The 16,687-nt window shown below is 53.6% G+C and overlaps 2 protein-coding genes across 7 annotated transcripts in view; both read left to right on the top strand.

The window, feature by feature from the left end:
- Positions 1–2,700, top strand: part of BEAN1 (brain expressed associated with NEDD4 1) — a 38,159-nt gene extending 35,459 nt beyond the window's left edge. For all 6 annotated transcript variants that reach the window (XM_033407775.2, XM_049702892.1, XM_049702890.1 and 3 more), the window contains one exon: positions 472–2,700. In XM_033407775.2, the coding sequence (XP_033263666.1) occupies positions 472–814 (343 nt within the window). In that variant the 3' untranslated portion in view covers positions 815–2,700. The remainder of the gene's footprint in view (positions 1–471) is intronic.
- A 5,320-nt stretch (positions 2,701–8,020) lies between these two features.
- Positions 8,021–10,850, top strand: LOC105748580 (spermatogenesis-associated protein 2-like protein). The gene is made up of 2 exons (XM_033407772.2): positions 8,021–8,636; positions 9,286–10,850. The coding sequence occupies exons 1-2, from the start codon at positions 8,295–8,297 to the stop codon at positions 10,462–10,464; spliced, it is 1,521 nt and encodes a 506-aa protein (XP_033263663.1). The 5' UTR covers positions 8,021–8,294; the 3' UTR covers positions 10,465–10,850.
- Positions 10,851–16,687: the final 5,837 nt, after the last annotated feature.

The raw sequence follows: 16,687 nt of genomic DNA, 5'->3' as shown, positions 1-16,687 counted from the left end.
TGAACTTTGCCTGCAGGTGGGTGCTTTTTCACCCTGCAACCATGGGCCCCAGGGACACCTTCCTAACCCTGGAAGGGCCACTTTGGGGTGAGTTGAGACCCAGAAGTGTCTGGCAGCCCGAGGCTGCTCCCACCAGCACCACCCACGCTCGGTGGCCAGCCTGCAGATGCTCCAGCAGCAGCGGCTACAGTTCTGAGCGATCTGAGACCCTGAATTTGGTGGCTCGCTCACTCACGTTCACACGGAACACTGGGGCTGAGTCAGGGCCAGAATCCAGGTCTCGGTGGTTCTGGGGTGCCCCTCCCCAGGGAGTAGAGGGGTTTCATCGGAGTCAGTGTGACAAAGGCCTGACCTGGTCCATGCCGGGGCAGCTTGTCGCTGCGGCTAGGCCCCCGGCCCTCGGGGGCGACCCCGCCACCCACCACTGAGGCCGGCTTGCACAGGGCCCTGAGGGAGCCTCTTCTCTTGCAGTTACGAGGAGTGTGTGGGGCCGGGGGCCACTCAGCTGTACGTCCCCACAGACGCCCCACCCCCCTACTCGCTGACCGACTCCTGCCCTGCGCTGGACCGCGCCCTGGATGCGGGCAGTGGCCGCAGCCCTGGCCAACACCAGCAGGCACAGAGACCGCAGGGCCAGAGTGACTTCCGCACCATTTCCGTGGACACCCTGCCGCCTTATGAGGCCGTGTGTGGGGCCAGTCCCCCCCCATCGGGCCTGCTGCCACTGCCGAGACCAGAACCAGGGCCGAGGAGCTCCCAGGACTCGCCCACCCCAACCCGGGCCCCAGCCTCAGGCCCAGAGAGGATTATGTGAGGGACCCAGCGGCCGGTCCTGCCAGCCCCTCAGAGCTGGGCCACACCTTTCAGGCACGCAGGGGCGCGCACGCACACACACGCACGCACGCACACACACACACACAGAAGCGCACACAGATGTGCACACATGGCACTCCCACATGTACACACAACTTGGACACACGCACACACTGATGCACCCATGTGCACATACACATCCAGACGCCCCACACGTGTGCAGACGTGCACACACATAGCCCCCCACACACACACACACACAATCCCATCTGCGAAGGTTTCATTATAAAGGAAGCTCTCCCGACCTCCCAGTCTCCTCCCCAGCCTGTCAGTGATGCCTCTGTAGCCAATGCAGGGAGAAGAGAGGTGGAGAAGGGACCAGGGCTCGTCCCGCCCTCTCCACCGGCCTGTCTGCCCTGCCCGCACCAGGCAGGCTGTGCCCAAACGCTGATTCTGCCTCCAAAAACTGCTCAACCGTCCCAGGTAGCTGCCTGCCCCGACCCCACCCCAGAGCAGCTGGCCCTCCCGGCTGGCAGGACAGGCCTCAGTGAGGCTCAGCTCCGCACTCTCCCCCTCTCCCAACCCCAGGGCAGAAGAGCCACAACGTCAACACCCTGCCACTTATAGGGTAAGGGACCCGGGTCTGGGGGCTCAGGCACAACCTGGAGACCCTCGCAGCCCGCCTTGCCCATCCCTCGCCCAGTGCCCTCAGTCTGGTGGTGCTAGCGGAATCATCTCCGAAGCCCCCACCCCAAGCCACGGGTGATGGGCAGGGCCCTTGGTGGGCATGCGGTGGTGGTAGTGGGTCACAGCTGTGCCCACGTCAGTCCAACCACTGCCCAGGACTGAGGGTCGTCAAAGAAGATGGAGGGCTGCCGGGTACGGTTCTGAGGAGAGGAGCAGCCCCTCGCTAAGTACGTGCCCAGCCGACCACTACAGCCTAAGCTTGAGTGGGCTGGAGTCAGACCCCAGAAGCAGTGCTGTGCTCCTGGGCGGTGGCGCTTAGTGGGGAATTGTGAGCCAACGCATTCTGGTCCTGCCCTCCATGGTGTTTGAGGAGACGAAATGAAGGGGATGTGGGCCCCACTATGCCACTGCAAAAGCACCAGTGGCTACATTTTGGCCTTGCTGCCAGGGGTACCACGGAAGGGGATATGTGGGCCTGGTGGTAGAGACTCAGATCTTGGCCCCTGAATCCCAGCAATTTCCATCAGAGACCATGCAAGTAACAGAGCTAATTCCTGAAGACCCAGCCTGCCAGAGGGCGGCAGCCCAGCATCTGTGAAGAGTGTCCCTGCCGGCGTCACCAGCGGCAGAGAGTGCTCAAATCCACCCTGCCTCCCTCCTCACCCCCTCCTTAAACAACAGCACCTCCAACCATCCTCTCCCCCGCATTTCAATTCCTCCAACAAAGGGCTAAGACAATTTAGTAATCCCTTTCTGAAGAGAGGGGGCAAGGAAGGCAATCGTGAATTTTATTTTCTGTAGAAATAGAATTTCTTCTGGTGCAGAACTGAAAGGAATCCACCCAGAGGTTCTGTAGCATCCTGGAGCCCCCGACTCCGCCCCAGGGAGGGACCTTGTTTACAAGCAGTTCTGTCCACCTTTGTGGTGTACTGTTTTCTAGGCAAAAAATATCTGTCTATTGTACTGTATAGCCTTTAAAATGCACTCCAGGGATGAGACTCTTTTAAGAAACGCATCCTGCTTCTGCAACCCTAGAGAGTGCTGGCGGGGAGGGGGGTGGGCGCGGAAAAGATAAAAATCCCCACATGCTCATCAGTGTTTGAGGGATGGAGCTGAACAGCTTTTCTTGTTCCTGGATTAAGCGCTAAATAAGCAACAATGTATCTTTTCTGTGTTCAAAATAAATATATCAGTAACAAACGTTGCAAGAAGTAATACGATCAAGGAGCCCATGGTGCGGCTGACACCATCTGAAACTTGTAAGGAAGGGAAATGGTAAATAGCGGCAAACGGAAAATGTGTTACTGATCTCAAAATCAGCAGCCATTGAAGCCTTTTCACTCTCCTAGTGACGCGGATATTTGCGAAGCTAGTGACTTACACGAGTTAATTTTTTTTAACCTCTCTAAAACATGGCATCATTTCTCCAAGTTGGCCAGTGTAACTGCCACCAAGACAGGCCATAAACTTCAGGACTCCAGGAACACCAGGGACTGCACTTCGACAGCAGTTGGCTCTCCACACCCTGATGGCTTTGACTGCCAGGAAGGGGTGGGCGGGTAATTAGACTGAAATGAGTTGTTTTCTCCCCCTCTGCAGAAATTCTCTTCCTGCCTCTGCTTTCCGTAAGACCTTGGCTTTGGTCGTTGATCCCTTGGGTGACAGAGGCTGGTTCCCTTCTTCTGTCACTATTCCCTCCCACTCGAATTCAGGCAGAGTCCACTAGCATAGTCCTAAACCCCCAAGTGCCCTAAAAGTGGGGTGCGATCCTGAAGTAAGGTACAGCCCTGTCCCACCAGCCTCACTGCAAGCCCACACTGCCACCTGCTGGCTGCCTCCCGTCACTGTTCAAAGCAAATGAGTCAGCCCCTGAAGCTCCCTTCTTCCACTTTCTAACCCACTGCCTGCGGACACTCATTATTGAAGACAGAACTTGTTTTGGTTCTGGGCTTGTCCTCCACCCTTGGGATGTTCCATGAGGTTTAAATCATTCAAGTACCCCATTTTCAGGAATCACTCCTGCCTCCACATCTCTCTGGCCACAGCCAGACACCTAAATGCCCCTTGCTGTGTGCAAAATAATCACCCCCCTGTCCTTCTAGACACCACCGTGTACGGCTCAGGTGCCACCTCTGTGCTCTGAGACCCCTGCTCCTGGGAATGAATGCAGCAGCCTTCATGGTGACGGTGCCCAGGCCACGTGGTGCCCGTGGTGACCCCAATCAGAACCACGCCACGCTGACACCCAGTTCCAACAGCAAATACACTCAGGATCCCCCTGGCCCAAGGCACTATCGAGCTCGGTGTTTTCCACCTCCTCCATCCACAACGTGCCTTGTGTCCACATATGGTACCACATCCAAGGTCCTTGTGCACACTCCTACAAGGAGACTGGCTGCCTCCCTCTGCCAGGGGCCTGAGGGGTCAGGCCAAGGAGAGCACCCTGGGCCCCAAGGAGATGGGAAGTGAAGTCAAATTCCCAGGATGGTGGGAACGGGAGGAGGGGCAGGACCAGGCCCTGGGACGGGATGTGGACACAAGGGGCTGATGAGGAAGGTGGCCCCAGGAGTACCACCACAGAGTGGGCAGTGAAACCAGGAAAGGAAGGAAGCCCATGCAGGTCACCACTGTGGGCAACTGAGCTCCATCCCCTTGGCAACTCCGAGGAGCTCGCCTTAAAGTTAGCTGACAGAGAGGGAAATGGATTACTCACGCGCGGCTCCCAGACTCTCAAGGGTCACTGTCTGACGCTGCTCTTCAGTGAACGTTAATCCCTGCCCCTTGTGCGCTGAGCAGGCACCTCTGGCCAAAGAAAGTCTTCAGACAGGGAAGCTGCAGCTGATTGCTGATGAGGCCACCGCCACGGTCAGCACCAGATGCCGCCGGGCGAGTAAGCACGGCCTCCAGACAGGGCACCCACAGCACCTGCCACACATGAGCAGCAGAATCACCCGAGGGAGGGAGGAACGAGGGTTGATGCCAAGCACGGCCGTCCAGAGCCTCCTGTCAGAACACCCACTGGCTTGCACCAGCCAAGCCCACCCACGTAGACACACAGGGGTCTCTCAGACCAGCTTCCTAGAGAGACCCTCGGGCGCACACCCGTATGCAGCATCACGCAGCTCACACCACCTGAGGTCTGTATGCGTTGGCTCAGATGGCTTCATTGCACACACACTGTGCCCCTCACACTCAGAGCTCACACACTCAGGGGTCCCACATGCACACCCCAAGGGCACCCATACTCACGCTCAGGCGGCATCATCGGTGTCCCCCAAAGACTGACTAGGCTGGGGGCATGAGCAATGGAAGCACAGGCAGCGTTAACATCTGAGAGAGCAAATCCTCTCTGTCCGGGCTCTGCTCTGCTCGACCTCACAGCGCCCCTCCCCAAGCCCAGGTGAACTCTCTCAAGTAGGACCAATTGCCTGGGGCAGGCCTGGTGCTTCTGAGCAGGGAGGGGGCGGGGCATGCCTTTGCCCCCAGGGTTGCAGCCCAGCTGTGCCCGCTCAGCATCTCTCCAAGGAATTCCAGGTCTGCAGGGCCTCAGGCCCTGTGGTCACAGCCTCAGCCAGACCACAGCTACGCATCCCCACCAGCCAGACTCCTGTGGCCTTGAGCCAGGCCCTTTCCTTCTCTGGGCCTCAGGACCCCATCCCCCATCAGCCTATCCTAAGTCAAAGCACCCGCCACAAATCTCCAGCGTCCCCTCTCCTCCCTCTGCCCCCTGCGTTGTCCCCAAAGCAAGTCACCCCAGCAGGCAGAGAAAGCAGGTTCTCACTAAGGCACTCACTCCCCTGAGGGCCCAGATAGTGTGAATAATGCGATTAACACTAAATCCGACAGTTCAAGAGAAGCAGTGGTCCAATGGGGGGAGGAAGCTGGCATTGGAGAAGCAGGGCTGACCCACCTGCGAGAGGGCAGGGAGGGGAATGGATCCAGGCAACCTGCCAGCGCTCTCCCCCCATGATCTTGGACCACCCTGGAGAGACTGGGGTGGAAGGCAGTTCACAGACATGACAGGGTTCCCAAGAGCCGAGGATTAAGATGTCCAGAATGAGTGAAGTGTTTAAATCATAGGTAACCAAAAGCAATAGGAGAATCACATGGGAGGGGGGGTTAAATTGTGTGTACCAGTTTGTTAAACTTTGGTTTAACATCTCCAGGCCCCTCCTCAGAGAGCAAATGAGGCCAAGGAGAGAGACAGAGAAAGAGAAAATTAAAACCCTTTTGTTTTAAACCTCCCCCGGACCCGATTCCCTTGTCTGGTGACCAGCCCTTCAAGATAATTCAGTGGCCTGGGACCCATCCCCAAACCTGCCACTTCTATTCGGTGATCTTACAAATCTTTGGTATTATGGAAAAAGCATGGCCTTGGGTATCAGATAGACTTGGTGTAGTAAGCTGAATAACGGCCCCCCAAAGATGTCCAGGTCCTGTTCCCCAGAACCAGTGAATATGTTACCTTCCATGGCAAAGGGACGTTGCAGGTGTGATTAAGGACCTTGAGATGAGGCAATGATCCTGGATTGTCCAGGTGGGCCCAGTGTAATCACAAGGGTCCTTATGAGAGGGAAGCCACAGGGTCATAGAGAAGATGTGGTAAACTGAAGCAGAATGAAGAGAGAAGTGAGGGATTTCAAGATGCTATACTGCTGACTTTGAAGATGGAGGAAGGGGCCACAGCCAGGGAACGCAGGTAGCCTCCAGAAACTGGAAAAAGCGAGGAAACGGATTCTCCCCTAGAACCTCCAAAAGGAGCCAGCCCAATGAGACTGACTTTGGGCTTCTCACCTCTAGAATTATAAGATAATAAATTTGTGTTGTTTTAAGCCATTAAATTTGCAGTAATTTGTTACAGCAGCAATAAGAAACTAATATACTTGGGTTTTAATCCCAGCTCTTACCCTCCCTGCCTCAGTCTCCTCATTCATAAAATGGGGGAAAAGGAGATTTGGCCTAGTGATGGACAAGGGCCTCTCTGGCTCTCTTTGGCCCCAGGCTGTCAGGATGACAAACGACCACCAGCATGCTCCCACCCACCTTGGCCTGCACAGCCCTGACCTATGTCTCCTACCCAGAAGGGTGGTCACATGTGACCCGGACTAGTTACCTAAACTTGCTGAGGTTCAGGATCAGATGAACTAATGTGTGTGAAAGAGTAGCATCCCCACCACTGGACCTAAAAAATGACTAACCTAGACCAGCCTCCAGAGGGAGAGTTGCTACTCACTGGGAGACCCATTTCCAAGTAGCACCCCCATGAGGAAGTAAGTTCCCAACCAGAGGGGTAGGAACCGCCCTGGCCACAGAGCTCGGAAAAGATTGCAGGGGGCAGGGGAGTCGGGGGCAGGAAGCAAACAGACCCCAGGTGTGGTGAGCCCAGGTCTGAGGCCGCTCCAAGGCCAAGCACCAGGCAGATGCCCTTCCTGATGATTGGAGGGGCAGGAGGCCAGCAGAGTCTCACAGAAAGCAAAGGATGGTCAAGAACCAAGTCTTCCTGGGCTGTGTTACTACAAGGTCACGGCCAGCTCCTGCACACACACACACACACCCCAACTGGGCTCTCCAGACTGTGAGCCACCGAGGGCAGGTGCTTTGTCTCATCTGCCTCTGAAGCCCCCGGGCTGGTGTGGAACGGGCCAGGCCACCTGCTCAGGGACGACACTGCCGCAAGCACCATATGAGAACATTGAAAGGACCCAGGTCCAAGAAGTTGGGAAACAGAGCGCAGGTTGCCCCCTCCTAGAAACTCACACCCCCAGTGAGCTCCCACAGGAGAGGTCCTAAAGCCAAGAAGCCTAGAGACCTTACTTAATCCAGTGGTTCCCAATGCATTTGGCCACAGGAACTCTTCACTCACATAAGACTGATTAAAGCCCCAAACAAGTGCTCCTTGGTGGAGCACACTTTGAGAAATGCTGACCCACGTGGAACGAGTGAGTCACTGAGTAGCTGAATGAATGAGTGAATCATCACTGAATTAAGTAGTGGGTGAATGGAAGGAAGGGAGAATGGGAGAGAGGGAGAGAGGGAGGGGGCAGTGGAGGGAGGGAAGGCTTGACGGGAGAGTGCATAGGTGATTGTACCCATCTCAATTCCTCCAAAAGCTGTCCCTGACTCGAGATCTGGGTATAAATAGTTTATGTGGGAGGTGATCCCAGGAAGCACAGTGAAGGAGTCAGGAATTAAGACGGGGAGGGAGAAGAGTCAACACAGATGCATCAGTGAGCAGGTTATTGCTGTGGGCAACCGGGGCGATCCACGGGGGACCCTCTAAAAGACAGAGTAGAACACACCTCAGAGCGTCCCACCAAGGACAGGAAGCTGGGGTTTCTATCCACTGACCCTCCTTGGTGGGCTGAGGGCTGCCCCTGGGTGTTAACTCCCTGGCACTTGCAGCCCGCACACCAGCCAAAGAAGGCTCTCAAGCAGGAGGCGTCAGGAGCCTTCGCAGGTGACATCAGGGTGGGCTGAGGGTGCCGGGCAGCAGGGCTGCGACCGCTGCAGAGGGGGTGTGGAAGGATGCAGGCGCTGCTGTGCTTTCCCACTTGCTCTTGGGTCAAGGCGAGAACCCAGACTGACCTCGGCTCTGCTCCACTGGGAGGAGATGAACACAGCCCCAGAGTGACAAGCTGTGGCAGGCCACACCATGCACAGCTTTCTCTTTTGCTAACACAACTTCCTCCTCGGCTTCCTGATTGAGCTGTGGGGCGGGACAGAGGCAGGCCAGCCTGGGCCTGGCCTGGGAGGCCCACCGGACTCTTGTCCACATCCAGGCTCTCGGAGCCGCCATGAGCCGGCCCCGACCCCCAGGCCCAGACGAGGACGCTCTTGAGCCCCTCCTGGATGACCTCATCAGCTACTACCTGGACAGGGCAGGGGAGGGCCGGCTCGGGGTCTGCAGGCAAGCAGCTCTCACCTGCAGGGCCCAGCGGCTGCTGGTCACAGGGGTCCCTCCTCAGCTCTATCTGCCTGAGGATGTGGCCCCTGATCTGGGGACCACTCACTCCCAGGGGGCTCCCAGCTCTGCCCAGCACATCTGCTGCAAACTGGTGCGGGCACTGGAGTTCCTAGAGCTGATCTCCGTCAACCTACTCCTGTTTCCCTGGAGGAAGGAAATCAGGTCCCTGAAGGTAGGCACCGCCATGTCCCGGAGATAGGGGGTCTCGGGGAGGGACAAGGGCTGTGCCTCTGGGTCTCGGGGAGGGACCAGGGCTGTGCCTCTGAGAGGGGGAACAGTGTGTCGTCTGTCATGCCCACTGACTTTTGGTCCCATTTTACAGATGTAGAAACTGAGGGCTAAAAGAGGTTAATGCAACTTACCTGCGGTCACCAGATAATAAGCAACCCAGACAGGACTCGAACTCAGGCAGTGCAGCTCCTAACCACTAGGCTGTACTGCTTCTCTAAAGAGATAGCACCAAAGAGCTCACAAGAAACAAGGGAAAGATTTTGGCTGTGGAAAGCCACTGGAAAGGTTTAATCTCTTCCAGCTCCAGGCCAGGATTATTGGGCTGGAAGCCAGGATACCAGCTGGCTCAGTCATTCTCCTGCTGTGTGACTCGAGACAAAAGTCCTGCCTCTGGCCTCAGTGTGCCCTTCTATAAAATGGGACAGCGGTGACATGACTGTGGGCCAGGTTTCCATTTGGCCCCATGCCCTGGCCCACCTGCTTCTCAGGAGCCTCTGTGCCCTGGACATCAGCCCTTGGTCCTGCCTGGCCCCTCTCTGCCACTCTGCTGAGACGTGTCCCCCTCTAACAAACAACCCTGTTTGTTCCAGACATACACAGGGAACTTTGTCTACTGGGTGCGGCCTGTGCTTTCTGAACACACACTGCAGACCATTCTGGGCAGGCTGGGCTACATGGCCACCTCCGAGGCCGAGTTTTCACTGGTCCAGGCCAGCAGCGAGGAGGACACCAAGCAGATGGTGTTTGAGATCTTCCTGACGAGAGTCATGTGTGAGGCCGTTCTCGGAACCTCAGGCAGGCAGCTCCTCGGGCCGGGCAGAGAGAAAGCGGACGGGCCCCACTGCAGGCCGAGCTCAGAGAGAGGGCTGCTGAAGACCCACAAGGGCCTGCAGGAGGCCCAGTCAAGCCGAGGTCCCTCAGCAGGGGCGAGGACTGAGAGGGCCCTGGCTGAAAGCCCTGATGGTCAGCGCTCTCTGCCTGTGGTCTTTAGCCTGCCTGAGATCTCAGTAGCCCCCGGCAGCCCCCTCATTGGCCCCCCGGTCTCCTTGGGGCCCCAGCGCCGCGCCAGCACACGCTCGGACAGTGAGGAGTTCCTGACCTGCTACAGCGACCTTGTGCTGCACCAGACACCCTTGTTCCCCAGGGACCATCCCCTGAGCAGCCTGAAGGGAAAGCAACTGCAGAGCCCAGGCCTGGGGCCCAGCCCACCTCCAGGGGAGGCAACTGCCCCCGCAGGTAGCAGCAGCGAGCAGCCCCTGGTCCCCAGCGCAGCTCCTGAGAGCAAAGGGGGCACCACTCCCGGCCAGCTCTGCCTGGTGCCAGGCCCCCAGTTGTCAGAGAATTCCTTGGACCCAAAGCCAGAAGCACAGCTGGAGGTGGCCGCCCCTGGTCCAGAAGCTGCCCCTCCAAATGCTTCCTCTGAGATGGGTGAGCTCTGTGAGTACCTCGCCCATCTCCTCAGAGCCCCAACTCCAGCAGGCCACCCCGGGGGCTCCCCTGGCCCAGGGGTTGAGGAGAACGGACAATCAGAGCCTCTCATGAGGCCAGAGCCAGCCGGTGAGGGTGGCAGCCCAGACGGTACAATCACTCAGTTCTGCAGGTCTCCTCAGGCCCCCTCTCATGTACAAGAGCCCCCCAGTGCTCACTACGTCCCCCCGGAGGGGCTGGAGGTGCCAGGTGCCACACGAGCAACAGCTGAGATTGTCACCCCTGGGTGGCACAGGGGCAGACACCTGACTAAGCCGATTGCTCTTCTGCCAGGAAGGTGACACTTGGAGAGATAGTGGATCTGGGACCACAGTGGGGACAGCAGCCAAACCCACAGCTTGTCAGCCACAGGGACAAACCTGCTAATCCCAGCGGGTCTCAGGTCCCAGCACTGCCACCTATAGACTGTGTGACTTTGGGCCACTCACTGCACCTCTCTGAGCCATGTTTCCTCGTCTCAAAGTGGGTGTGGTGTCAGATCTACCTCACAGGAGGCTAAGAAGAGTTAATGAGGGGAGGTGTGCATAGTGCTGACCTTAGGGGGGCTTCCTGTCCCCTTCACATACCAGCTCAGTGTGTGACCTTGGGAGAGTCACCCTGCATCTCTGAATAGCAGTTTCCCTCAGCATCCTTAAGGCACCTGTCACAGAGCAGATTAAAAGAGAGATGTGTAGACAACCAGACGTGTAATATACCCTTAATCTGTTTAGGGTCCTCTGTCAGCCTCCCTCTTCTCTCAGCCAGCTTCAGGTCGACAGAGAGCAAGGCCACAGTCGGGAGCCCAGGGTCAGCTCAGAAGCCTGCTCTGCATCCAGGGTTGGGGGCTCCATCATCTGGGCTGCCTGCAGTGGGGGCGCCCCCTCCACCAGTCTCTCCTGCCCCCACATATGCACACATGCATGCACACCTGCACACAAGTGGGTGTGTCCAGGAACGTACACACACACGGGCAATCCTCATAAGGGCCCCAAGAGAAAGCCAAGACCCTCTCTATGGGGTGGCAGGTGGCACCTGCCCAGGGCCTGTCCCTCGGCTTTGCATCTGTGAAGTGGGGAGGATGGCCCCTGCCTCTGAGGGTGGTGGTAAAGGCCCCTTCTGGGCATACAGCAGGTGCTTAATAAACGTTGGCGCCTGCTTTGCTGTCCCCAGAGCTGAGCATATGACCCCACCATTTTCAGTCCCTACATCAAGGGGGACCACAGGTGGGAAGGATTTAAGGGGCATTGGCCCCGCCTCCCTCCCAATCAGACTATTGGCCAGGCCCTACACAGGCTTTTCAAGACAAATCGGGAAGCACTCTGCACTGGGAAGAGAGAGGCACTGGCCAGTCATCCACCCGTCCATCCATCCTTCCTCCCACCCACCCATGCCAATTACTCAGCACAGCACACAGCAGTGACACTCAGGCCGGTAAGCTGTCAGCATCTGGAGCCAGTGAAGCGGGGCCGGGGGGCGGGGATGGTCGGAGCAGACCCTAGCCATAAGCCTCCATTCTGGGGAAGGAACAGGCTAGGCTGGAGACAGAGAGGGTCAGGAGCCTCAGGAGAAGGGATGAGGTGGGAGGGGGTACGGACCTGGGAATCATGGCAACCAGGGCACCTAGTCCTGGGTCTGACCTGCAGCCCCTGACCTTTTTTATTCGTTATTTTCTGATCATTAACATAATAAGCATGCTCAGTCCCAAACCACAACAGAACGTTTGTTCTCCCCGTGTTCCTGCCCCACAGTGTTCCCCATCTACTTGAAAGCTGAGCCCAAGGTAGGAATCATTTTTGATTTCTCTTTCTCTCACATCCTTCATCCAACTATAGCTGTCACAACAAGGACCAAATCTGACCACGTTCCTCCTCCTTCCACAGAGGCCTGAGCCCCTCGACTGAGCTACCAAGGCCTGTCACTCAGATCCTGGGAGGACGCCAGCCCCCTTCCTGGTCTCCCAGCCTCTGCCCTCATCCTCCTGCAGTCAGCTCCATCCAGCTGCCAGAGGATCCCGTTAAAACCTAGGTTCCATCATGACTTTCACTCTGTGGTGTTGGATTAGAATCAGAGGTATCAATATGAACTCATGGTTTTTAAATTATAGTTAGATACAGAAATATAGCTATGTGTGTGTATGAGTGGGTTAGTACACATACATATGTTTCCTAACTCTGTCCCAAGAGTGGGCTTCGAAGCAGATACCCAGTAACAATGACTACACCTGGCACTTAGATCTTGGGCTCTAAACATCACTCACTCTCCAATACAAGGAACCAGAGATCCTAGTAGTTTATTCCAGGGATGAGCAGGTAAATATCACCAGTAATAAGATGCATGGACATCATACATCCTTTGATAAGATGCACTGAGGGAAGACACAGCATCTTTTTTTTTTTTTATGGTGGCATCTTGCCAAAAATGTCTAACCTCACTCTAGCCATAAGAGAACACCAAACTCAAATTCTCTAATAGTGAGAAACCCAGCTCTCATAATCTACAGACTATTTACTTATTTGTTCGATTCTAATATATTGGTCGATTCTGGTATAGTTTCAGAATTGCTAAACATATCCCTGCAAGAAACACTTCTAATAACTATCTTTCAGCATTTATGTAAAATAATTTTTACCTTTACTCTTCTCGTATCCAATCAAGACACTGTTTTCCAAGGTTACTTCAGTGAGTTCTTTTCTTCCCAGCACCTTCAGTGTGGTTGTTACTTGTGATTCATCTGTTTGTATTCCATCTTCCGTTCCCCCTACATCCTACTCCACCTTAACTATTTATTTATTTGGGGGGTAAGTGAGACATTACTATGGTTAGAGTTATACAAAATGATACATTCACAGGAGTGTATTCCCCTCTCATCCCAGCAACCCTGATCCCATTTTTCCCTTCTCTCCAGCCTTTTCCCACCAATCTATTTAGTTTCTGGGTTGCCTTTCCTGTACTTCCTATAGCATACTATAGATACTCATTTGGACACTGCTTCCTTCCCTTAACAGTGTGTCCTGGAAATCATATCACATCCATTCACAGAGAGAGCCTCCTCGTTCTTCTTCACAGCTGTATACTATTCCATTGTGTGGATGTACCATAGTTTATTTAACCACTCCCTTGTATATGGGTATTTAGGTTGTTTTCAATTATTTTGCAATTACAAACAATGCTGCCATAAATAACCTTGTACATATATACACCTTCATGTCCTAGAAGTGGGGTTGCTGGATTGCGATGTAAGTATGTATGTAGTGTGTCAGGTGGTATCCTATTTCCCTCCAGAAGGGGTAAACGCATTTGCATGCCCACCAGTAACGTGTAAGAGTGACTGTTTCCCCACAGCCTCAACAACAGGATGTTTTGATATGTATGTTCGTGTGTTTGCCAGTCTGGTAAGTATCTCAGTGTTCTTTTATTTGCTGTCTTAGTCTGTTTGGGCTGCTGTTAACAAAATACCACAGACTGGGTGGCTTACAAACAAAAGAAATTTATATCTCACGGTTCTGGAGGCTGGAAGTCCAAGATCCTGGTGCCAGCATGGCTGGGTTCTGGTGAAGGCCCTCTTCCAGATTGCAGACTGCCAACTGCCCCCTGTGTCCTCACATGGTAGAAGGGGCTTGGGAGCTCTGTGAGGTCTCTTTTATCAGAGCACTAAGCCCATTCATGAGGGGTCCACCCTCATGACCTAATCACCCCCCTGCAAAGGTCCCACCTCCTCATGCCATCACCTTGGACATTAGGTTTTCAACATATGAATTTGGGGGAGACACAAATATTTAGATCATAGCATCTGCATTTCTCTAATTGAGTGAATTTGAGTATTTTTCATATCTTTAAGGGCCATTTTTATTATCTTTTTTGTAAATTTTCTGTTTGGATATTTTTCTCATTCTTCTATTGGAGTTTTGGTTCTTTGTCCATTTTTAAGAATTCTTCACAAATATTAGCCCTTTGTGATATACACTGTGAATATTTTCTCCCACTTTGTCCACTGCCTTTTGACTTTGTTTCCAAATGAGTTTTGTCATACACATTTTTTAGTCAGATTTATCAATCTTTTATTGTTCCTAGATTTTGAATTAGAGTTACAAAGTTTTCCCTACATCAAGGTTTTAAAGAAGAATTCATTCTTCTAGTACTTGCATGGTTTCATTTTTTACATTTAGATCCCTAACCACTTGGAATTTATTTTTGGGTATGATGTGAGATATGGATCTATTTTTATCTTTTTCCAAATGGCTACTCAGTCATCTCAGCACCATTTAAAAATCCATCTTTATCCCCAATAATCATTGAGATGTCACCTTTATCATGTACTTGGATCTATTTCCGGGCTCTCTATCCTATTCCACTGGTCTACTTGTCTATTCATGCACCAGTATCATACTGTTTCAGTTATAGAAGTTTTATAGTATGTTTCAACATCTGGATCCCCAAAGGTAATATTTATTTAAAACTTAGCAACTGGTCCTGCTCTGGGCCCCTTCCACACGCCAGGCTGGTTATCCTCACCGCCCTAGGAAGTGAGCAATGCTCCCATTCAACAGGTAAGACAGCCAACACTCACGAGGGGTGACAACACTCAAAAACATGCCAAGTTTTCTTGGAACTCCGGGATGTCCACTTCTAGAAAACATCAAGCTAAGAGAAGTGGTCCCCAAACGGTGGTTCCTGGACCAGCAGACTCATCATCACCTAGAAAGTCATTAGAAAACAAATTCTCAGACCCATCCCAGATCTACTGAATTAGAAACTCTGGGGGTAGGCCCTGCAGTCTGTGTTTTAACATGCCCACCAGAGGACTCAGATGCTCTGAAGTTAGAGAACCATGAGCTAGAGCATCCCAAAGGACACAGAACCAGGAGTCATCAGCAGCTGCAGGCCCCCTAAAACAGTGCTTCCCAATGTGTGTTCCAAGGAACATTAGCACATCTGGAGATTGTTGATGTATACTCCCCAAATGGGAGGCCCTACTGTCAAGTGAGTTTGAGAGTCCCTGGCTAAAACAAAGTTTAGAAGGTGTTTTTATTGCAGGACTTCTTGACTTTATCTAGGCTAATGTACCTTGTGCATCTCAGAGAGAGTACCCAGGTGGTGTTTCCCAAATTTTCTGGACTACGGAACCCTCTTTTCTCAGAGCACCTATTCCTATCTCCCAGGACACCTGTGTTCCACGGACCCCAGTCTTGGAGAAGAAAAAGCCAAAAACTGCAGAAATTCAAGAAGAGAGCAGTAAATGCCAATACCCATTCTGATTCCACAAGCTTGGCTTTCTCCTAGCTTCTGTTTAATGACAGCTTTTGCCAAGTTCACCATCTTACAGAAACTAGAGGAACACAGAGCTCACCCCAGCCTTAGGGGAGCCACAAGGTTGGGGTTATTAGGAAAAGAAAGCGTGTGCCAGTGACCCTGGGGCCTCTGGTAAATAAGTAATCCACTGTCAAAGCCCAGAGACATTGGGCACGATATTATTGTTATTAGATTCTCAACAGTGGAGGGCTGACGTCTCCAAGAGCTTGTCAATTATTTTAATAACTGTAACTTCAGGGTGAAGAGGCCAAGGGGGTGAGGTTACTCATTCCGCAGATGTGGGAGCATTTGAAGTGCGCTCCCCCATCTGGCCCCAGGCTCTAGGAAAATGAGGGTGATGCGGATTCCATAGCACCCAGGGGTAGACAGGTTTTGGAAACATCTCCTACCTGCTCTCACAGCAATAAATACCTCAATCCTTCCTTCCGCAGGTCAGATGGTGGGAGCCTGCGGGAGCCCCAGGAAGGGTCTCTGACTGATGCATTCCTCAGGCAGGGGGGCACTTCTCAGCTAGGTGAGGGGCTCAGGTGGAAAGGAAGAAAAGAGGCAGGAAGAGAAAAAGAAAGGGAAAAACAAGCAGGGTGACAGCACTTCCCAGGGCCCAAGTTTAGCAAGGGCCTGCCAAGCCATGGCACGCTCCTCACAGCCATTCCTGGGAGTCCCTGGGGAGTGCCTCCCTCTGCTTGAGGAACTGGGCCCCGTGCCTACCACATGCTGTCTGCCCTTTCCCTGCCCTGGTTCTCAGCAGTGTTCATAACTGCTCTGTGACCCCTGCCACCACCAGCCCTGCCTGCCACATGGGGGAGAGCAACCCTTGGTGGGCTGGGCTCTAGCCATTTCCTGTGACATCTCTGGGCTGGGAGATTTTTGTGACAGGCCCCAGCCACTGTGGGTACATACAGCATCCTCTCCAAGGTGCCGGGGTGGGAGGACAGAGAGCTCTTACGGACCCGGACATCCCGTTAGGAACACAGTGTTTAAAAATTAAAACATTACCTTGCTGGTACAAGGATGCTGCAGGGGCCTAAAATCACTGGCATAGGAAGCACTCCAAAATTATCACCAGGTTTTAAGTGAAGGATTTATTGGCTATCACAGAGCAAGATTTTGTTTTTTTTAAATCACATTTCCCCCAAAACAGATGCACAAATTGAGGGGAAATTGGACTGTTTGCAAAGGCCCAAAGATGGTCCTGGCATGTTCAGATGCCTGGAA

This window comes from Orcinus orca, chromosome 20, assembly GCF_937001465.1.
Source record: "Orcinus orca chromosome 20, mOrcOrc1.1, whole genome shotgun sequence".
In the NCBI taxonomy this organism is placed as follows: Eukaryota; Metazoa; Chordata; class Mammalia; order Artiodactyla; family Delphinidae; genus Orcinus; species Orcinus orca.
The sequence above is the reverse complement of the archived record's forward strand: the minus strand, read 5'-3'. Positions and strand labels throughout refer to the sequence as shown.